Below are 24,226 nucleotides of genomic sequence, written 5' to 3'. Positions count from 1 at the left end.
GATATGGCAAAGAGCAGGGAGCAAAAGGTAGGGAGAAGAGGCTATTTGGAATGGAAGAGAAGAGGCAGGAGAGGGATTCCAGAAATCTACACACTGGAGAGTATCTGGTAGGGCGGAGTTGACCAACGGACTGGTTGGTAAAGAAGTGGAATCTAAGACAAGCCATATGTATGATAGATGACCTATACACCATCAAACTATATAGTGTGAACTAGAGGCAATGGGAATGGAAGACAAGGAGGTAACATGGAGAAAGAATGCATAGTGTTCAGTGCTCAGGGTTCAATATGTGGCCATCATTTAATATGGTGGAAGCTGGAGATGAATTGGGGACTTTCTGATTGCACAGAGGTGGGGTTGAAATAGGTTACAGGTTGCTGGGGTTGGGAGCTTTGGTGCAGTGCAAGATCCCAAATGAGTAGAAGACTTGCCTGGGAGGAATAACAGTGCAAAGTCATCATGAAGTCTACTTGGTCACATTTGGAACAAGGTGATCCAAGTTCCCCTGCAATATTTAAAAAAAACATCATGCAATAGAGATTAACAAATGCAATAAAGTAGATGTGTGCACATGTTAATCACACATTGATCAACATATAGAGAAAACAATACAATCACTCCACTCTCAAATAAAATCAAAACTGTTGGAAGATCTCAACCAGTCAAGTTGCATCTGTGAAAATAGAGACCAGTTGGCATTTTGGTTCAATGATCCTTTCTCAGGATGAGGGTAGAGTGGGGGTTTATAGCTTTCAAAGCAGAGCCGGGGGAAGTAGTGGCGAGTTAGAGAAAAGAAGAAATGGAAATAGGATCAGGTGATAAGAAAGCAAGAAGGCAGTTAGCAAGATATTTTACATAAACAATAGATAAAAGAACTGATGCATGATCATTAAATGACTGTGGTAATGTTGTGGTAAATGATTAATTATTGAAGGTAAGTATACGATGCCTTCAAAACAATCAAAATGAACTCTCCAATCAGAAATGCCATCAGCCATTCCATTAGAGTCTGCGTTTCACAGCTTCCTACCATCACAAAGCGCAGGGCTGATCACGTTAGTTCTGAAGCCTCGACCACAACTGCACATGAAGCTTCCAATTGTGTTGGTGCAGGTTTGTTGGCATTTGGAGGTGTTGGTTGCACATTCATTGATGTCTGGAAGAAAATGCTCATTATTTCATTTTGGACAGAAACTTGCCAAATTCCATCACGTTTTTAATATATTATCATGCTATTTTATGTTTTGAATTGCTTATCCTCGCAAATTAAATTCTGTGATATTTTTTCATTCAAAATACAAATTTGTTTCACTAGAAATTGAAATATATGTTTGATATTTCTCCCCAACAATGATTTATCATGATGGTTTTAAATAGTCACATTGACAATAGACAATAGGTGCAGGAGGGGGTCATTCTGCCCTTCAAGCCAGCACCTTCATTCAATTGCTGAATTAACCTGTAGCTTACGTAGGTCAAATTGAATCATCAGGTGGAATATTAGCCAGGCTGTACTATTTGCACTCTCATTGATGTATTAAACAGACACCACCTACTATTCCAGTCATAACACTTTAGCCACCATAAGTAGATCCAACCACAATGGTGTTACATATTTTCCTTATCAAAATGTGCCTCCGGTGCTCCAATGCGGGAGGCTGGTTTCAGTATATCCAACAGCCACGTGTCCAGTTAGACCTACAACATGGCAGGGAGCAGAGGTCAAGGAGAAGAGGCTATTTGGAATGTAAGAGAGGAACCAGGAGAGGTGATCCAGAAATCTACACGGTGGAGAGTATCTGGTAGGGGGTAGTTAACTAACGGACAGGTTGTTAAACAAATGGAATCATAGACTAGCCGATTGTATGACAGAGGATCTAGACACTATCAGACTGTATAGTGTGAAGGGCAGGGAACTCGAGGCTATCAGATTGGAAGACAAGCAGTAAGGAGGAAACAGGAAGAAAAATTGCATAGTGTTCAGTGCTCAGGGTTTTGATATGAGGCCATCATTTAAAATGGTGGGTTGGAGATGAATTGGGGATTTTCTGATTGCACAGAGGTGGGGCTGAAATAGGACACATGATTACAGGTTGCTGGGGTTGGGAGCCTTGGTTCAGTGCAAGAACTAGAATGAGTAGAAGACTTGCCTGGGAGGAATAACAGTGCAATGTCAACATAAAATCTACTTGGTCACATTTGGAACAAGGTGATCCAAGTTCCCCTGCAATATTTAAAAAAAACATCATGCAATAGAGATTAACAAATGCAATAAAGTAGATGTGTGCACATGTTAATCACACATTGATCAACATATAGAGAAAACAATACAATCACTCCACTCTCAAATAAAATCAAAACTGTTGGAAGATCTCAACCAGTCAAGTTGCATCTGTGAAAATAGAGACCAGTTGGCATTTTGGTTCAATGATCCTTTCTCAGGATGAGGGTAGAGTGGGGGTTTATAGCTTTCAAAGCAGAGCCGGGGGAAGTAGTGGCGAGTTAGAGAAAAGAAGAAATGGAAATAGGATCAGGTGATAAGAAAGCAAGAAGGCAGTTAGCAAGATATTTTACATAAACAATAGATAAAAGAACTGATGCATGATCATTAAATGACTGTGGTAATGTTGTGGTAAATGATTAATTATTGAAGGTAAGTATACGATGCCTTCAAAACAATCAAAATGAACTCTCCAATCAGAAATGCCATCAGCCATTCCATTAGAGTCTGCGTTTCACAGCTTCCTACCATCACAAAGCGCAGGGCTGATCACGTTAGTTCTGAAGCCTCGACCACAACTGCACATGAAGCTTCCAATTGTGTTGGTGCAGGTTTGTTGGCATTTGGAGGTGTTGGTTGCACATTCATTGATGTCTGGAAGAAAATGCTCATTATTTCATTTTGGACAGAAACTTGCCAAATTCCATCACGTTTTTAATATATTATCATGCTATTTTATGTTTTGAATTGCTTATCCTCGCAAATTAAATTCTGTGATATTTTTTCATTCAAAATACAAATTTGTTTCACTAGAAATTGAAATATATGTTTGATATTTCTCCCCAACAATGATTTATCATGATGGTTTTAAATAGTCACATTGACAATAGACAATAGGTGCAGGAGGGGGTCATTCTGCCCTTCAAGCCAGCACCTTCATTCAATTGCTGAATTAACCTGTAGCTTACGTAGGTCAAATTGAATCATCAGGTGGAATATTAGCCAGGCTGTACTATTTGCACTCTCATTGATGTATTAAACAGACACCACCTACTATTCCAGTCATAACACTTTAGCCACCATAAGTAGATCCAACCACAATGGTGTTACATATTTTCCTTATCAAAATGTGCCTCCGGTGCTCCAATGCGGGAGGCTGGTTTCAGTATATCCAACAGCCACGTGTCCAGTTAGACCTACAACATGGCAGGGAGCAGAGGTCAAGGAGAAGAGGCTATTTGGAATGTAAGAGAGGAACCAGGAGAGGTGATCCAGAAATCTACACGGTGGAGAGTATCTGGTAGGGGGTAGTTAACTAACGGACAGGTTGTTAAACAAATGGAATCATAGACTAGCCGATTGTATGACAGAGGATCTAGACACTATCAGACTGTATAGTGTGAAGGGCAGGGAACTCGAGGCTATCAGATTGGAAGACAAGCAGTAAGGAGGAAACAGGAAGAAAAATTGCATAGTGTTCAGTGCTCAGGGTTTTGATATGAGGCCATCATTTAAAATGGTGGGTTGGAGATGAATTGGGGATTTTCTGATTGCACAGAGGTGGGGCTGAAATAGGACACATGATTACAGGTTGCTGGGGTTGGGAGCCTTGGTTCAGTGCAAGAACTAGAATGAGTAGAAGACTTGCCTGGGAGGAATAACAGTGCAATGTCAACATAAAATCTACTTGGTCACATTTGGAACAAGGTGATCCAAGTTCCCCTTCAATATTTACAAAAAAAATCATGCAATGGAGATTAACAAATGTAATAAAGTAGATATGTGCACTGTTTGACATGTTTGTCACACATCGATCAATATCTAGAGAAAACAATACAATCACCCCACTCTCAATCAATCCAGACTCAAAGAAAAACAAAATTGCTATAAGATCTCAACCAGTCAAGTGGCTTCTGTGAAAATAGAGACCAGTTGGCATTTTGGTTCAATGATCCTTTCTCAGGATGAGGTTAGAGTGGGGGGTTTATAGTTTTCAAACTAGAGACGGGGGAAGGAGTGGTGAGTTAGTGAAAAGAAGGAATGGAATGAGGATCAGGTGATAAGGGAGCAAGAGTACTGGCAGTTACCAAGATACAAATACACTAGAAAAAAATAACTAATGCATGATCATTAAATGACTGTGGTAATGTTGTGGGAAGCAATTAATTATTGAAGGCAAACAGAAGTTGTCTTCAAAACAACCAAAATTAACTCTCCAATCAGAAATGACATCAGCCAATCCATTAGATAATATTATCAGATAGTCTGCATGTTTCACAGCTTCCTACCATCACAAAACGCAGGGTTCTGCACGTTGGTTCTGAAGCCTGGACCACAACTGCACGTGTAGCTTCCGTTTGTGTTGGTGCAGTTTTGTTGGCATGTGGAGGTGTTGGTTGCACATTCATTGATGTCTGGAAGAAAATGCCCATTATTTCATTTAGGATAGGAAGATGAACAGTGCCATATTGCATCAGGTTTTTAATATATTATTATCATGTTATTTTACGTTTTGAATTGTTCTTATGCACTAATTAAATTCTGTGATTTTTTTCCTTCAAAATACTAATTTGTTCCACTCGAAATTGAAATATATGTTTGATATTTCTCCCCAACATTGACTTATCATGACAGCTTTAAATGAAGTTTGAAATGAAATTAACCCTACCTGGATATTTTTAAAGCGGAGATAGATAAATCCTTTATTAGTACGGGTATCAGGTGTTATGGAGAGAAGGCAGGAGAATGGGGTTAGGAGCGACTGAGACATCTGCCATGATTGAATGGCGGAGTAAACTTGACTTGCCAAACGGCCTAATTTTGCTCCTATCATTTATGACCTTAAAACCTTATGACCTTATGACAACTCAAAGAAAATGATCCTGAATCTAATATAAACCAACAGACTCCCATGGCTATCTGGACTACACTTCTTCCCACCCTGCTTCTTCTAAGGACTATCCCCCTAGTCCCAATTCCTCCGTCTATGCAGCATCTGCATCCAGGATGAGGTGTTCCAAACTAGGGCATTGGAGATGTCCTCGTTCTTTAGGGAACGGGGTTCCCCTCTACGATTATAAATGAGGCTCTCACCAGGATCTCCTCTATATCCCGTAGTTCCGCTCTCACTCCCCAGCCTCCCACTCCCCAGCCTCACTTTCCAGCCGTGGCATACAACATATAATCCTGTGCCATTTTTGCCACCCCCAGTGGGATCCCACCACTGGCCACATCTTGCCATCTTCTCCCCTTTCTGCTTTCCGCAGAGACCGTCCCTCCATAACTCAATGGTTAATTCATCCCTCCCCATCCAAATCAACCCCTCCCCTGGAACTTCCCCTTGCAACCGCTGGAAATGCTCCACATTACCTCCCCCCTCCACTCCATCCAAGGAGCCAAGCAGTCTTTCCAGGTGATACAGAGATTCACCTGCACCTCCTCCAATCTCATCTATTGCATCCGCTGTTCCAGGTGTCAACTATTCTACATCGGTGAGACCAAGCGTAGGCTTGGCGATCTTTTCGCCCAATACCTCCGCTCAGTTCGCAATAACCAACCTGATCTCCCGGTGGCTCAGCACTTCAACTCCCCCTTCCATTCTGAATCCGACCTCACCGTCCTGGGCCTCCTCCATGGCCAGAGTGAGTCTTACCACAAATTGGAGGAGCAGCACCTCGTATTTCGCTTGGGTACCCCAGCAGTATGAACATTGAATTCTCCAATTTCAGGTAGTCCTTGCTTTCTCCTTCCTTTCCCTGTCCTTACCAGCTCACCCACAGCCTACTGTCTCCATCTCTTCCTTTCTTTTTTCCTCTACCCCTCTGGCATCAGTCTGATGAAGAGTCTTGACCCAAAACGTTGCCTATTCCTTTGCTCCATACATGCTGCCTCACCTGCCGTTTTTCTCCAGCATTTTTGTCTGCATTTGATTTTTCCAGCATCTGCATTTCTTTCTTAAACACAGAATCTCCGTTTAATCATTACAGCAGTTAAACATTGCTGAATTATCTTGTGGATTACTAAGGTATTCCATCAGTTGGAATATTAGACAAGTTGTACTATTTGCACTCTTGTGGATATATTTAACAACCACCTACTATTCCCATCATAACACTTTAGCGACCATAAGTAGATCCAACCAGAATGGTGTTACATGTTTTCCTTATCAAAGTGTGCCTCCGGTACTGCATTATGGAAGGCTGTTTACAAGATATCCAACAGCCACGTGTCCAGTTAGACCTATGATATGGCGAAGAGCAGGGAGCAAAAGGCAGGGAGGAGAGGTTATTTGGAATAGAAGAGAAGAGGCAGGAGAGAGAATCCAGAAATCTGCACAGTGGAGAATATCTGGTAGGGTGGAGTTGACCAATGGACTGGTTGGTAAAGAAGTGGAATCTAAGACAAGCCGTATGTATGATAGAGGATCTAGACACCATCAAACTATATAGTGTGAAGCAATAGGATTGGAAGGCAAGGAGGTAACATGTAGACAGATTGCAGAGTATTCAGTGTTCAGGGTTCGAGATGAGGCTGTCATTTAAAATGGTGGAAGCTGGAGATGAATTGGGGACTTTCTGATTGCACAGAGGTGGGGTTGAAATGGGTCACAGGATTACAGGTTGCTGGGGTTGGGAGCTTTGGTGCAATGCAAGATCCCAAATGAGTAGAAACCTGGCCTGGGAGGAATAACAGTGCAATGTCATCATGAAGTCTACTTGGTCACATTTGGGACAAGGTGATCCAAGTTCCCCTGCAATATTTTAAAAACATCATGCAATAGAGATTAACAAATGCAATAAAGTAGATGTGTGCACGTTAATCACACATTGATCAATATATAGAGAAAACAATACAATCACTGCACTCTCAAATAAAATCAAAACTGTTGGAAGATCTCAACCAGTTAAGTTGCATCTGTAAAAATAGAGACCAGTTGGCATTTTGGCTCAATGATCCTTTCTCAGGATGAGGGTATAGTGGGGGGTTTACAGTTTTCAAAGCAGAGCCGGGGGAAGGAGTGGCGAGTTAGAGAAAAGAAGGAATGGAAACAACAGAAAAAAAGAACATTAGAAAAAAGAACTAATGCATGATCATTAAATGACTGTGGTAAAGTTGTGGTAAATGATTAATTATTGAAGGCAAGTATACGATGCCTTCAAAACAACCAAAATGAACTCTCCAATCAGAAATGCCATCAGCCAATCCATTAGAGAATGCCATTAGATAGTCTGCATGTTTCACAGCTACCTACCATCACAAAGCGCAGGGTTCTCCACATTGGTTCTGAAGCCTTTACCACAAATGCACATGAAGCTTCCAAAGGTGTTGGTTGCACATTCAGCACGGCCTGGAAGAAAATGCCCATTATTTCATTTAGGACAGAAAGCTGAACAGTGCCAAATTCCATCATGTTTTTAATATATTATCATGCTATTTTCTGTTTTGAATTGCTCATCCTCGTAAATTAAATTCTGTGATATTTGTTCCTTCAAAATTCTAATTTGTTCCACTAGAAATTGAAATATATGTTTGATATTTCTTCCCAACAATGATTTATCATGGCGGTTTTAAATACTCAAATATACAATAGACACTAGGAGCAAGAGCGGGCCATTCGGCCCTTCAAGCCAGCACCGCCATTGAATGTGATCATCCACAATCAGTACCCGGATCCTGCCTTCTCCCCATATCCCCTGACTCCGCTATCTTCCTTTTCTCCTTGCGAATGAAACATAAATAAACCAAAGGAATAGTTAGATCTCAAGCCGGGTGTTGAGCAGCCAGGTTGTTGACTCTGCGTCAATGTTTGCCAGGCCCGGAGTTCCATTTGGTGAGTGGTAGAGTGGGCACTCAGAGATCACATGGTTGGCTGTCTGTTTTTCTACTCCGCATTCACAGGCTGGGCTCTGGCGGAGCTCCTATCTCCACATGGTGGCAGTGAAACGCCCAACTCCATTACGAAGTCTGTTGAGCTTCACCCATGATCCTCTGTGTAGATTGATGATGCATGTGAACCAATCACACATAAGCCAGCATCACTAACTCCACCCCACTAGAACACTTATACTAACACTCATTCCCAGCACTGCAGTTCAAGTAGCTAGGATGCACTGACAACCTGTCATCCTCAATGCTGCTAAGTTTCAAGTGCTCAGTAAAGATGTGTTTAAATCACACACTGTCTGTGGCTCCTGTTTACATTGCGTCAGAAGTGGTCTGACCTACGTTTTCTGTATAACGGTTTTTATTTTACTTTTTGGTGAGTTTTGTTTTGCGGGCGACAGGTGGCGCAATGGGCTAAGTGTTCGGCTGGCGACCGGAAGGTAGCCGGTTCGAATCCCGCTTGGAGTGCATACTGTCATTGTGTCCTTGGGCAAGACACTTCACCCACCTTTGCCTGTGTGTGAATGTGTGTGAATGTGCGTGAATGACTGGTGGTGGTCGGAGGGGCCGTAGGCGCAGATTAGCAGCCACGCTTCCGTCAGTCTGCCCCAGGGCAGCTGTGGCTACAGAAGTAGCTCACCACCACCGAGTGTGACTCAGGAGTGAATGAATAATGTGATGTAAAGCGCCTTGAGTATCTAGAAAGGCACTATATAAATCCCATCCATTATTATTATTATTATTATTATTACTTTACGATGGCCTCTTCTTGTTGAAAGCCTAACCCTCTTGTCTTTGATGCGGATATCAGTGAACGCTGGGCTACGTTTGAAATTGATTACCAGCACTACATGAACATTGCACACTGAAATGAACCAGACGCTGTCAAGGCCTCACTCCTGCTCAACCTTGCGGGCCCAGATGCCCTTCGTCGATCGAGAACATTCCGCTATGCTCCAGCAATCCGCGATGCTAACGACTAGGTAATAACCCCAGCTGAATCTCCTAACGACCCCAATGTTCTGCTGCGTAAACTGAGCCAGATCTGTGACCTGCCCTCAAATCACATTTCGGATAGGGCGAGGTTCTTCTCTCGTCGTCAGCTCCCTGGCGAACGGGCCGACTCGTTTATACCTGAATTGATATATCTAGCTCAACGTGGCCAGTTCGAACTCATGCCGATTGATCAGCTGACTGATCAGCTAATGAGGGACATTTTAGGGAATGGCATTAGTGATTTAAAGCTCAGATCAGAGCTTCTGAGATGGGCAGATTTGACTCTTGACGAAGCTGTGCACGCATGCAGAACTGCTGAATTCATCGACTCCATGAAACATAAACCATCAATCTGACGGGCCTCACTAGGCAGTGAACAAACACAGATAACAGGCGATTTACGACCCGAGCTAGTCAGGCAGTTCACAGTGGTCCACAGCAGATATGTCCCAACTGCAATTACTTACACAACAGACAATCAGCCTGTCCCGCCCTCAAAAAGCATGCAATTACTGCAAAAAGTTGAATCACTTTGCTTCAGTTTGTCGGCCGCAATTCGGGCTCGGGGGAGGAATTCGCCCAGCTCCAAGTCTAATCTCAATTCTTTGCAACGAGACAGCAACAGTACCACTCCCCAATTCCAGCTCGAAGTTGCCCCAGACTACAGCCCAATTAACTCTCAAGATGATTCGACTGTTTAGTCTTTACAGCATGTTGCTGCCAAGAACTCAGATCCGACAGTGACGATATCTGTGACCAATGTAGACTTTGGCGCGAAATTAGATACTGGGGCCAGAGTAAACACATTGTCAATCAACCTCTTCAACAAGATTAGAACTAACGAGCCTCTCATCAAGGACAAATCCACTTTACATGCTTTTGGAGGGGAGGTATTGGTTCCTCTGGGCAAAACCAACTTGAAATGTGTATTGAAAAAACCATGAGGGATTTGACCTTTTACGTTCTGAACTTTAATTCAGTTACCCTGCTTGGCAATCGTGCCTGTCAGGAGCTGGGGCTGATTTCCTTTGACAAAACTGTCCACAAGCTGCAAATCTCGAGTGAATTCCCTGATCTTTTCGACAACAGCCTAGGCAAGTTGCCTGTGACCTACAAGATTATTACTGACCCCGATGTGATGCCCGTCGTCTGAAACCCGCACCGATTGTCATTTGCCATGACGGACAGGATTCACTCTATGCTGAAGGACATGGCCTCCATAGGCGTAATTGAAACAGTCAGCGACCCCACCGAATGGGTCTCGTCCATGATTGCCACAGTCAAGAAGGGAAAGAACGAAATCCGTCTGTGCATCAACCCGAAAGACCTGAACACTGCCATTAAGCTCCCACACCATCCCATGAAGACCGTCGAGGATGTTGCGGCAAAGGTCGGAATGGCCACCCTCTTTTCTGTCCTCGATGCTAAGAACTCCTTCTGGCAGATCCCGCTGGACAAGAAGTCACCAAGCCTCACTCCATTTGTCACCCCATTCGATATAAGTTTCTGAGAATGCCATTCGGAATCAACTCCGCCAGCGAAGTTTTCCAGAGAACTATGGAGCAATTATTCGAGGGCCTACCTTGTGCTATCATTATCGACGATATCCTCATATATGGCAAAGACGCAGCGGAACACGATCACAATCTCAGGCTCATCTTGCAGCGCGCTCACAAGATCAACCTCAATCCTGACAAGTGTAAGTTCCGGGTTCCAGCGGTCTCCTACGTCGGCCAGATCGTTACTCCTGATGGCCTTAAACCCGATCCGAAGAAAGCTGCTGCTATCACAGAGATGCCTGCCCCTACAGACGTGAAAGGCCTGCAATGTTTTCTGGGCATGGTAAACTATCTCGGCAAGTTCATACCGAACCTCAGCGAATTAAGCTCCACACTGCGGCAGCTGACCAAAAAGGACACGGCATGGTCATGGTTCGCCGCAGCATCAGGCCGCCTTTGACGTCTTAAAATCCAAACTGACCAGTGCACCGACCCTGACTTTTTTCGACCTGAAACGTCCGGTGACGATCACCTGCAACGCCTCGAAATTTGGGCTTGGCGCAGCTTGCTTGCAACCATCTGCTGACGGCACTCTACTACCTGTCGCGTATGCCTCTTGCACCATGACCGACATGGAGCAGCACTACGCTCAAATCAAAAAGGAACTGCTGGCTGTCGTTTTTGCCTGCACCAAATTCCGCGACTTCGTCCTTGGCAACACATTCACGGTCGAGACAGACCACCAACCGCTGGTGACAATCCTGAACAAGCCCCTCCATGCCGTGCCACCTCGCTTGCAGCGCATGATGCTGCAGCTGCAGCGGTACGACTTCACCATTACCTACAAAAAGGGTAAGAACATGCATGTTGCTGGCTTTCTTTCTCGTGCACCCCGGGCATCTTGCGAACAACACCCCCATGAACAGGAAGATTTCACGGTCCTCGGTGCCGACCTTGTCTCCAGTAAGCAACTGCGTACCCTGGCCGCGCACACTGCCATTGACGATAAGCTTCAAACCCATCATCAAAATAGGCTGGCCAGACAAACAATCCGACACGCCCACAGAAGTACAGCCGTACTTCCTGGTATGTGATGAACTGGTGGCACAGGATGGTGTTGTGGTTAAGGGTCACAAGGTGGTGATACCCTCATCGCTGTGAGATGAATACTTCAAAGAAGCACACAGCGGTCACCCAGGAGCCGACTCCACACTGGCACGTGCTCATGGTCTGTTCGACTGGCCAGGGATGGCCAAGTACATCCGGGACCGCATAGCATCCTGCCCCACTTGCAACAACCTTGTGTCTCATCAGCAGCGGCAGCCCCTTCTGCAACAACCGCCACCAGCACTGCCCTGGACGTCACTGGCGGCAGACATTTTCGAATGGTGCGGAAAACACTACCTCATTCTGGTCGATTCCTTCTCTAACTGGTTTGAACGATGAACTGACCTCCCTCACGTCTGAGATGGTCATCAAGCTGAAAAGACACTTCTCCGCCTATGGCATTCCTGTCTGCCTGAGAACAGACAACGGTCGGCAGTTCACCAGCCACATGTTCAAGCTTTTCACAGACTGATGGAACTTCCAGCACGTCACGAGCAGTCCCGAGTATCCACAGAGTAATGAATTCACTGAACGCGCTGTCAGAAGTGCCAAGCACTTGCTGGAGGGAGCGCGCATTTCAAAGTCGGACGTCTATCTCGATCTCCTGAATCTCAGAAACATTGCCTGGGACGGTACCCTGGGATCGCCGTCACAGCGCCTAATGTCGAAATTGACGAGGTCTCCGGTCACCACCGCACAATAGCAAGCAGTTGGTTCCTCGGGTGTTGAAGTCTGTCACTATCCAGAAATGTCTCCAAGAGAAGCATGACATCCAGAAATGGTCATACAACAGCTCCAGCAGACCACTCGAGCCTCTGCTGCCGAGCCGGTGAGGGAGCCCCGCCCACCGCCTGCTGGTCCCTATGCTCCGCCGCTCCAGTTCCAGTTGCCTTCTGCGATGTCTCCTACCCGTCCCCGCATGCCTTACACCCCTCCTCGTCCCTCGGTCTCCACTAACCACGGGGCCCCACCTACCGCATGTTTCCCCTTTCGGTTCCCACAAACCTCTCCCGCGCCATTCTCGCCTCCTGCATCTCCGTCTCATCTTTCAGGAGAGGGAGGGGAGGGTTGGGTCCGCACGCGCTCGGGCCGTGTTAGTGGACCACCAGACAGATATGGGGAGTATGTTTAACTCCATGGCATGGGTGCCCTTTCCACACTTAATCTCAATGGGGAAGGATGTAGATTGATGATGCATGTGAACCAATCACACAAAAGTCAGCATCACTAACTCCACCCCACTATAACACTTATACTAACACTCGTTTCCAACACTGCAGTTCGAGCAGCCAGGATGCACTGACAACCTGTCGTCCTCAATGCTGCTAAGTTTCAAGTGCTCATTAAAGATGTGTTTAAATCACACACTGTCTCTGGCTCCTGTTTACACTCTGCTTCAACCATACTATCTTCAAGAGCCCGATCTAGCTCTCTCTTGAAAGTATCCAGAGAATAAGGCAGAGAATTCCACAGGCTCCCAACTGTGTGAAAAACGTGTTTTCTCATCTCCATTCTAAATGGCTTAACCCTTAATCTTAAATTAAGTCTGAAATGAAATTAAACCTACCTGGATATTTTTAAGGCGCAGATAGATAGATCCTTGATTAGAATTGGTATCAAGTGTTATGGGGAGAAGGCAGGAGAATGGGGTTAGCAGGGGCTGAGAGATCAGCCATGATTGAATGGCGGAGTAGACTTGACGTGCCGAATGGCCTAATTTTCCTCCTATCACTTATGACCTTATGACAACTCACAGAAAATGATCCTGAATCGCTGTTCAATCATTACGGCAGATAAACATTGCTGAATTAACCTGTAGATTACGTAGGTCAAATGGAATCATCAGGTGGAATATTAGCCAGGTTGTACTATTTGCACTCTCATTGATGTATTAAACAGACACCACCTACTATTCCAGTCATAACACTTTAGCCACCATAAGTAGATCCAACCGCAATGGTGTTACATATTTTCCTTATCAAAATGTGCCTCCGGTATTCCAATGCGGGAGGCTGTTTTAAGGATATCCAACAGCCACGTGTCCAGTTGGACCTATGATATGGCAGGGAGCAGGAAGCAGAGGTCAGGGAGAAGAGGCTATTTTGAATGGAAGAGAAGAGTCAGGAGAGGGGATCCAGAAATCTACACAGTGGAGAAAGAAATTGAATCATAACTAGCCAATTGTTTGACAGAGGATCTAGACACCATCAAGCTGTATAGTGTGAAGGGCAGGGAACTAGAGGCTATCAGATTGGAAGACAAGCAGTAAGGAAGAAACATGGAGACAAATTGCATAGTGTTCAGTGTGCAGGGTTTGATATGAGGCTAACATTTAAAATGGTGGAAGCTGGAGATGAATTGGGGCTTTTCTGATTGCACAGAGGTGGGGCTGAAATAGGTCACAGGGTAACAGGTTGCTGGGGTTGGGAGCTTTGGTGCAGTGCAAGATCCCAAATGAGTAGAAGACTTGCCTGGGAGGAATAACAGTGCAATGTCATCATAAAATCTACTTGGTCACATTTGGAACAAAGTGATCCAAGTTTCCCTGCAACATTTAAAAAAACCCATCATGCATTGGAGATTAACAAATGTAATAAAGTAGATATGTGCACAGTTTGACATGTTAGTCACACATCGATCAATATGTAGAGAAAACAATACAATCACCCCACTATCAATCAATCCAGACTCAAACAAAGACAAAACTGCTGGAAGATCTCAACCAGTCAAGTGGCTTCTGTGAAAATAGAGACCAGTTGGCATTTTGGTTCAATGATCCTTTCTCAGGATGAGGGTAGAGTGGGGGGGTTTACAGTTTTCAAACCAGCCGGGGGAAGGAGTGGTGAATTAGAGAAAAGAAGGAATGGAAACAGGATCAGGTGATAAGGAGGCAAGAGTACTGGCAGTTAGCAAAATACAAATACACTAGAAAAAAAGAACTAATGCTTGATCATTAAATAACCGTGGTAAGGTTGTGGTAAGTGATTCATTATTGAAGGCAAACATAAGTTGTCTTCAAAACAACCAAAATAAACTCTCCAATCAGAAATTACATCAGCAAATCCATTAGAGAATGCTATCAGATATTCTGCACGTTTCACAGCTTCCTACCTTCACAAAGCTGAGGTGTGAACTTGTTGATCATGATGAAGCCTGGACCACAACTGCACCTGAAGCTTCCGATTGTATTGGTGCAGATTTGTTGGCATTTGAAGAGGTTGGTTGCACATTCATTGATGTCTGAAAGAAAATGCCCATTATTTCATTTAGGACACAAAGCTGAACAGTGCCAAATACCATCACGTGTTTAATATATTATCATGCTATTTTTTGTGTTGAATTGCTCATCCCCGTGAGTTAAATTCTGTGATATTTTCCTTGAAAATACTAATTTCCACTAGAAATTGAAACATATGTTTGATATTTCTCCCCAACAATGATTTATCATCACAGCTTTTAGTAGACAACAGACAATAGACAATAGGTGCAGGATTAGGCCATTCGGCCCTTCGAGCCAACACCGCCATTCAATGTGATCATGGCTGATCATCCACTATCATTACCCCGTTCCTGCCTTCTCCACATATCCCTTGACCTCGCGATCTTTAAGAGCCATATCTAGCTCTTTCTTGAAAGTATCCAGAGAATCGGCCTACACTGTCCTCTGAGGTAGAGAATTCCACAGACTCACAACTCTCTGTGTGAAAAAGTGTTTCCTCATCTCTGTTCTAAATGGCTTACCACTTATTCTTAAATGAACTCTGAAATGAAATTAAACCTACCTGGATATTTTTAAGACGGAGATAGATAGATCCTTGATTAGTACGGGTATCAGGTGTTATGGGGAGAAAGCAGGGGAATGGGGTTCGGAGGCGCTGAGAGATCTGCCATGATGGAATCGCGGAGTAAATTTTGCGTGCCGAATGGCCTAATTTTGCTCCTATCACTTATGACCTTATGACATTATGATAACTCACAGAAAATGATCCTGAATCTCCGTTTAATCATTACAGCAGATAAACATTGCTGAATTAACCTGTAGATTACGCAGGTCAAATGGAACCAACAGTTGGAATATTATCCAGGTTATTCTATTTGCACACTCATTGATGTATAAAACAGACACCACCTACGATTCCCGTCCTAAAACTTTAGCCACCATAAGTTGATCCGACCACAATGGTGTTACATATTTTCCTTATCAAAATGTGCCTCCGGTACTCCATTGCAGTAGGCTGGTTTCAGAATATCCAACAGCCACTTGGCCAGTTAGTCCTATGATATGGCAAAGAGCAAGAAGCAGAGGTCAAAGAGAAGAGGCTATTTGGAATGGAAGAGATGGGGCAGGAGAGGGAATCCAGAAATCTAAACAGTGGAGAGTATCTGGTAGGGGGTGTTAACCAACGGACTGTTTGTTAAAGAAGTGGAATCTAAGATAAGCTGATGGTATGACGGAGAATCTAGAGACCGTATAGTGTGAAGGGCAGGGAACTAGAGGCTATCGTATTGGAAGACAAGCAGTAAGGAGATAACATGTAGACAGATTTCATAGTGTTCAGTGCTCAGGGTTTGATATGAGGCCGTTATTTAAAATTGTTAAGCTGGAGATGAATTGGGGACTTTCTGCTTGCACAGAGGTGGGGCTGAAATAGGACACAGGATTACAGGTTGCTGGGGTTGGGAGCTTTGGTGCAGTGCATGATCTAGAATGAGTCGATGACTTGCCTGGGAGGAATAACAGTGCAACATAATCATAAAATCTACTTGGTCACATTTGGAACAAGGTGATCCAAGTTCTCCTTCAATATTTACAAAAAACACCATGCAATGGAGATTAACAAATGTAAGGAAGTAAATGTGTGCACAGTTTGACCTGATAATCACACATTGATCAATATCCAAAGAAAACAATACAATCGATCCACTCTCAAATAAAATCAAAACTGCTCAAACAGTCGTGGCTTCTGTGGAAATAGAGACCAGGTGGCATTTTGGTTCATAGATTGGGCAGTCTACAGTTTTCAAAGCCGATCTAGGGGAAGGTCTGGCATTTTAGAGAAAAGATGGAATGGAAATAGAATCAATTGATAAATTAATAAGAGTACTGGCCATTAGCAAGTTATTTTACAAAAACAATTGAAAAATGAACAAATGCCTGATCAATAAATTAAATAATGATGTAGCAAATATTTTATCCAATTTCAAAAACAAAATAGTCCTATTCCATCACATGGTTGTGATAAGTGATTAATTATTGAAGGCAAACATAAGTCGCCATCAAAGTAACCAAAATAAACTCCAATCAGAAATGACATCACCAATTCATTAAAAAATGCCATCAGACAGTGTAGGAGCCATTTAGCTTAGAAAGTTTATTGTAATCATTTCTGGTTACCTTTAATTTTTATCTGCCTATAATTTTGTGGGTGGGATTTATACGTAGTCTGCGGCGTGTTCGTGGCTAGGATTCTGGCGCAGACTCTCAGATAGTTTAGTTTAGTTCGATGAAGTCCATGAGGAAGATGTAGTTTTCGATCATGATCACGAGTATGATTGAAATGTATATATGCTGGAAGACTTATACAAGAAGAAGTATTTATGAGTGATTTTACTGTTTGGTACTAATACAATAAAGAAACTTTTAATCAAGAGACTGTTTCTGGAATATTCATCTTTTGTCGGCTTTGAGTGCCAGTTAAAAGACATGGTTGGAGCTTGGGTCATCGGAAGAAAGAAGACTTCATTGACCGAGCGGGGGCCGTGTGTAAGAATCACCGATTGATATAGCAGAGAAATATCTGAAGCTTATATATATATATATATTTTTTTTTTAAACCATAAAAAGTCCTGCAAAGGTCTCTGACAAAGTAGCTAGCCTGAAAAATGCAGTCAAAGTATGTTTTCAATAGCTGGAGATAAAGAAGTTCTAAACAAGCCAGCCGTGACCTTTGAAGACAGTGTTTTAATTGAAACTGAGAGGAATTGTTTGAATTCCTTTCAAGATAAGCTAGCTTTGCACTTGGAAAATAATTAGTTGTTTTCGAGTAACTGCCAGTTTGTTTTGGGGAAGACCATCAAAATAATTGGATTAATTTGGAACAGTGTACCATGTGCTAATTGCCAGCTCTAAAAGGGAATAAACCACATGGCGGCCAGCCAAGGATATGCGGCCATGGAATCTTCGACAGGTAAGCCAGGCAAAGAAGAGCCACAAGGAAGAGCTGTGGAACCAGAATTGGCAAGAGCCGGCAAGCGAGTTACCAAGCGTACTGAAAAGGCCCAAGTTGCATTTCAGGAGAAATGCAAGAAGGAGGGAAACAAATTATGGAAGCAGATGGTCCAGTTAATTGAATTCCAGAAGAAACTAATGGAATCAGATGAGAACCTGAAGATAGTAGAGTCTAATCTGGAACGACTATTTAGCCTCGGCAGAGAGATTGGAGAAAAATAAAAATCACTGCTGGATTCACAGCTGCCTCAGGAAGAACTTGAAAGTTAAGATTCCTTAACAGGAAAGGAAGCAACATCTAAATCATACCCACGACCAGAGTCGCTCTGGCTTCATGACCCACAGCTAGTAGCCAGTGGGTGGGCGCCTAACAAAACTTTATTTCAGCAACAAGGTACTAGACCAAACCCACAAATAATTTATGGGCTGTCAGTCAGGGCTCGTGACAAAACTAATATATTATCTAAATGGTGGCAGATTGGGAAAGGGGGAGATGCAGCGAGACCTGGGTGTCATGGTACACCAGTCATTGAAGGTAGGCATGCAGGTGCAGCAGGCAGTAAAGAAAGCGAATGGTATGTTAGCTTTCATTGCAAAAGGATTTGAGTATAGGAGCAGGGAGGTTCTACTGCAGTTGTACAGGGTCTTGGTGAGACCACACCTGGAGTATTGCGTACAGTTTTGGTCTCCAAATCTGAGGAAGGACATTATTGCCATAGAGGGAGTGCAGAGAGAAGGTTCACCAGACTGATTCCTGGGATGTCAGGACTGTCTTATGAAGAAAGACTGGATAGACTTGGTTTATACTCTCTAGAATTTAGGAGATTGAGAGGGGATCTTATAGAAACTTACAAAATTCTTAAGGGGTTGGACAGGCTAGATGCAGGAAGATCGTTCCCGATGTTGGGGAAGTCCAGGACAAGGGGTCACAGCTTAAGGATAAGGGGGAAATCCTTTAAAACCGAGATGAGAAGAACTTTTTTCACACAGAGAGTGGTGAATCTCTGGAACTCTCTGCCACAGAGGGTAGTTGAGGCCAGTTCATTGGCTATATTTAAGAGGGAGTTAGATGTGGCCCTTCTGGCTAAGGAGATCAGGGGGTATGGAGAGAAGGCAGGTACGGGATACTGAGTTGAATGATCAGCCATGATCATATTGAATGGCGGTGCAGGCTCGAATTATGCCATACTCCTGCACCTAATTTCTATGTTTCTATGTTTCTATGTTTCACTTCAGCATCCCCTTCGAGGGCCTGATATGCAGGCTCAAGTAAGCCAACATCGGCAGATTCCTGATTATCATTAATTTGTTCCCAGCCAGGGACAAATAACCAGTCATGGGGTTTGTGACATAGCTTATACAGATACACACTCCTCGCACATGCCTGTTTATTATCCATCTGTGCCCAACCAGGGATCTTGAAGTGAATTCTATGAATTAATGAAGAATCAATCGAAAATCAGCGAGCTCATCGATCAATAAAATATCCTTTCCACCTTACCTCCAAAGGAAATTCCTACATATGACGGTGATCCTTTACATTATGAAACTTTCATAAAACCGTTCCAAGAAAATGTGGAAATGAAAACTACTAATCCAAGATATCTTTTAAACTTCCTTGAACAATACACAGGCGGACATGCATGACAGCTTGTTACTAGTTATCTACATCTGCCCGCAGGTGAGGGCTATCAGGGGGCTAGAGAGTTGCTCAAAGAATATTTTAGTAATGAACAGAAGATTGCTAATGCATACATGAAGAAGGCCTTTGCCTGGTCAGTTATCAAGGCGGAAGATGTGGAGGCATTGCACAAGTTTGCGATGTTTCTTAGAGGGTGTTGTAACTCGATGAGCAAACTCAACCACATGGATGAATTGCATGTTGTTGGTAATGTGCAGGTTATTATTCTTAAACTGCGCTTCAGACTTAGAGAAAAGTGGAGAGATCAGACAGGCCAAATACAGGAAGATGACAATCGAGAAGCCATGTTTCCTGAACTGGTGAATTTCATAAAAAGGGAAGAAAGATTTATGTCAAATCTACGCCATGGGAATATTCAAGATCCAAAATCAGCAACCGTCAAAGGTTCTACCTTTACTAAAACAAAAGGAAGACCAGGGAAGTAGTTTTGCGACCGCTGTACTACCTGTGGAAAATAAAGCAGATGCATCTACTATTAAGCCGCAAGGGTTTCGTTTGTGGTGATAGAGCTCGTCACCCCATAAAGTGGTGTCTAAAATTCATGAAGAAGGAATATAAAGAAAAGATGGATTTTTAAAGCAGAAGGGAATCTCTTTTGGATGTTTGAAGAAACGACACATGGTTAAAGGCTGTAAGAGTCGAATAACTTGCGATAAATGTAACCAGGTTCATCCTGTTAAATTCAGACAAGAACCGGTTGCTTTGATGGCTGATATTGTAGCAATGTTTCATCAAATTATCAGAAAAGCATATTGACTACTTGCAATTCCTATGGTGGCCTGATGGTGATGCACAACAAGATCTTGTTGAGTACCGGATGAAGGTGCATCTCTTTGGAGCAGTCTCATCACCAAGTTGTGCACATTTTACATTAAGGAAGACCGCAGAGGACAATAAAGATCACTTTACGGAAGAAGTGACAAACACTGTGAAGAATAATTTCTATGTAAATGATTGTTTAAAATCCATGTTTATGGAGCAGGAAGCAATTCAAATGGCAAAACATCTGACTTCCCTCTTCGATAAGGGAGCATTCATGCCATCCAAGTGGATCAGCAACAGCTGTGCTGTATTGGCAACCATTCCATCAGATAACAGAGCTAAAGAGACCATAGAATTGGATTTGAACAAAGATGACCTGCCAATGGAAAGAGCACTGGTGTGTCGAGTCAGATGTGTTCAAAAAGTTCAGAATATTGATTCAAGCACGACCATGTACAGGACGGAGCATCCTTTCTGTGATTGGTTCCGTTTACGACCCTTTGGGATTTCTTGCACCATTTACACTGCCAGTCAGGTTAATTCTGTAGGAGCTCTAAAGGGCCTGTTCCACTTACGTGTCCTTGGCGCGCAAATTACATGACCTCGTGGTCGCGTTGAGCCTCGATGGTCCTGCAAAGGTCGGGCGCGATTCCATGCGTACGCACAGCTGTCTGGAGTGCGTGACATCGTTTGAAGATGGACACAAAGCTGGAGTAACTCAGCGGGACCAGCAGCATCTCTGGAGAGAAGCAATGGGTGATGTTTAGTGTCGAGACTCGTCTTCAGTCTGAAAAGAAGGGTCTTGACCTGAAACGTCACCCATTGCTTCTCTCCAGAGATGCTGCCGATCCTGCTGAGTTACTCCTGCATTTTGTGTCAATCTTCAATTTTCTTGGCCCCGCTCTGGGAGCAGAAGTGGGGGCGGATCTGGACTGCAATGGCCGTGAGCCCCAGGCCGAGCTTGGCCATCGTTTGCCTGCTTCTGCTGCTGTTGAAGGTGAGATGTTGCGTCGTGCCAGGGTCTTGGGCCTGTTCCACTTTGGCCGTCAGTTCCGCGACAGGCCGTTGGCGACGTGCTTCTAACTGGGACCGGCCCCGTGCGGCCATACGGTGCCCAAGTGCCTCAACGCGACCACGAGGTCGCGTAATTTGCGTGCCAAGGACACGTAAGCGGGACAGGCCCTTACAAATAAACTTGGATGGGATGAGTGTATAACACAAACTTCCTCTCATAGATGGGCAGAATGGTTAACAGATCTTGACCATATCTCGGAGTTCAGAGTGAATCGGTGTATGAAGCCTACAAACTTTGGTTAAATCACATATGCACAGCTACATCACTTTTCAGATGCTAGTGAAAGTGGTTACGGTACTATTTCATATCTAAGACTGGAAAATGATGACAACAAAGTAATGTTGCATTCTTAATGGGAAAGGCCAGAGTGGCACCATTGACGCAAATTACAATTCCGAGAATGGAACTTACTGCCGCAGTCTTGGCGGTTAAAGTTGACAAAATGCTGCAAAAAGAACTCCAGCTTCAGCTGGAGAAATCTATTTTCTGGACTGATAGTACTACAGTGCTCAAATACTTCACCAATGAAAACAAACATTTCCTAACATTTGTAGCAAACAGAATCTCTTTTGTAAGGGTGCTACTAATGTATCACAATGGTAATATGCTAACACAAAGGAAAATCCTGTGGATGAAGCTTCTAGAGGACTAACAGCAGACCGCTTCTGAAGCAATAAGAGATGGACTGATGGACCAGGGTTTATCTGTAAGCCAGACAGAGAATGGCCAAAGCTTGAGCTGGGATTTGAAATCTCTGCCAATGATCTGGAAATTATACAAAACATCACAATAAACGTTATTGCTAAAGATTCATCAAACACAACAAATGACTTAATTACCCACTATGCATCATTGACGAAGCTGGTGACTGTGGTCGCTAAAGTCCTTAGAGCTAAAACAGTTATTGCTGTTTGCTCGAAAAAGGAAAGAGATTGCTGAAGGTATCTTTGAAGAAGAACCTGATATACTGAAGAAAAAGATTGAAAGGAAGATGCAAGTTTTTAAGACTTCATACCACGTACTGGGCTTACATCCTGATGATCTTCTCAAAGTGGAAAATGTGATTATTTCTGTCAAAGACAGAAATACAAAGAAGAAATATTAAAGTTAGAAGCTGGAGTACAGGGTGTCAAAAGAGACAGTCAGTTGTACAAACTTGATTCAGTATTGGAAGAAGGACTTCTGAGAGTTGGAGGTCGTCTGAATTGACTAGCAATGCATGAAGAGGCCAAGCATCCTATTATTCTCTTGAAGGAATTTCACATATCAACATTATTGTTACGACATGTCCATGAACTGATCGGACATGGAGGAAGAAATTAGATGCTGTCCCAACTTCGTAAGAAATATTGGATTATCAAAGCCAACTCTGCTGCAAGAAAGGTAATAAAAAAACTGTACTGTGTGTAGGTGACAGCGTGGAAGAGTTGGTGAACAGAAAATAGAAGACTTACCTCTGGAGAGGATTCTACCTGATAAGCCTCCATTTGCAGGTGTGGGGGTAGATTATTTTGGTCCTATTGAGGTTAAGAGAGGACGAAGCCTTGTAAATAGTTATGGTGTAATCTTCACTTGCATGGCGATCAGGGCAGTACATCTTGAAGTTGCACCTACACTCGATAAGGACTCCTGTATTCTTGCATTACAGAGATTTGTTTGTCAAAGATATCAAGTTCTATCATTAAGATCGGATAATGGTACGAATTTTGTTGGAGCGGAAAGCGAATTAAAAGAAGCACTTCAAGGCTTAAATCAAAAGAGCCAGAATGATAAGCTTCAACAAGGGATAAGATGGAATTTTAATCCTTCAGTGGGTTCTCATCATGGTGGGGTTTGGCAACGGTTGATACACATGGTTAGAAATGTGCTACGCTCTGTTCTTAAACAACAAGTTCTGGACGATGAAGGAATGCAAACTTTATTCTGTGAAGCTGAAGCAATTTTAAATGATCGACCCATTACTAAGAGTTCTAATGAAGACTAATCTAATGCTACCACCTGGGCTCTTCGTGAAAGAAGATTTATATATTCAACGAATGTGGAAACAAGTACAATATGTGGCAGATATTTTTTGGAAAAGGTGAACACAAGAATATTTGCCTCTAATCCAAGAAGGACACCAATGGTCGAGGATTAGAAGACACTTTGTTCCAGGTGATATTATTTTGGTGGTTGATTTTACTGTACCACGAGGTTCTTGGTTCATGGAAAAGATACTGGAGATCATGCCTGATGTTAAGCGTTTGGTACATACAGTACAACTTCAGACTAAGAATAATGTTTTAATAAGACCAATAATCAAGTTATGCTTGCTTCTAGAAGGCGAATAAGAAGAGGGAAGAATCGCTAAAGAAGTCAGAATGCTGATATATAATGCGTGTTATTTTTGTTTTTTGATATATGTTAAGCTTTTATAGCTCCTTTTTAATCTCAATTAGTAATTGCCTCATTATATACTCAGAACAATTAGGGGGCGGTATGTAGCAATGTTACAACATTTTTAGATTTTAAAAATCAAGTCTGCAATTTATCCCATCAGATAAAGCATAAAAAGAAGTTTAATTTGACACCTAATTTACTTTCATATCTCAAGTATTTAAAACGTTATGGCAATTTTCATACTCGGAAATTAGCATCTTCTTCCCTATTGATTTTCTATGGACATAACAAAAAAGCTGTGATCGTGGACAGTCAAAAGCCCATAACTTTCTTAAAAATTAAGAGAACTGAATGAAATTTTCAGTTATCATAG

General features: G+C 43.1%; 2 protein-coding genes across 48 annotated transcripts in view; both read right to left on the bottom strand.

Moving 5' to 3' along the window:
- Positions 1-24,226, bottom strand: part of LOC129703226 (mucin-2-like) — a 177,536-nt gene that overhangs the window by 14,672 nt on the left and 138,638 nt on the right. The gene's annotated exons all lie outside the window — the stretch shown is intronic.
- LOC129703227 (fibulin-1-like) overlaps positions 1,034-24,226 on the bottom strand; it is a 78,220-nt gene continuing 55,027 nt past the window's right edge. The window contains exons 5-8 of the mRNA XM_055645507.1: positions 14,818-14,946; positions 7,473-7,568; positions 4,510-4,635; positions 1,034-2,875 (exon numbers count right to left, since the gene is read on the bottom strand). Coding sequence (XP_055501482.1) covers positions 2,736-2,875; positions 4,510-4,635; positions 7,473-7,568; positions 14,818-14,946 — 491 coding nt within the window. The 3' untranslated portion in view covers positions 1,034-2,735. The remainder of the gene's footprint in view (positions 2,876-4,509; positions 4,636-7,472; positions 7,569-14,817; positions 14,947-24,226) is intronic.

Source organism: Leucoraja erinacea, chromosome 14 (genome assembly GCF_028641065.1).
Source record: "Leucoraja erinacea ecotype New England chromosome 14, Leri_hhj_1, whole genome shotgun sequence".
In the NCBI taxonomy this organism is placed as follows: domain Eukaryota; kingdom Metazoa; phylum Chordata; class Chondrichthyes; order Rajiformes; family Rajidae; genus Leucoraja; species Leucoraja erinaceus.
This window is presented reverse-complemented; position numbering and strand designations above follow the sequence as displayed.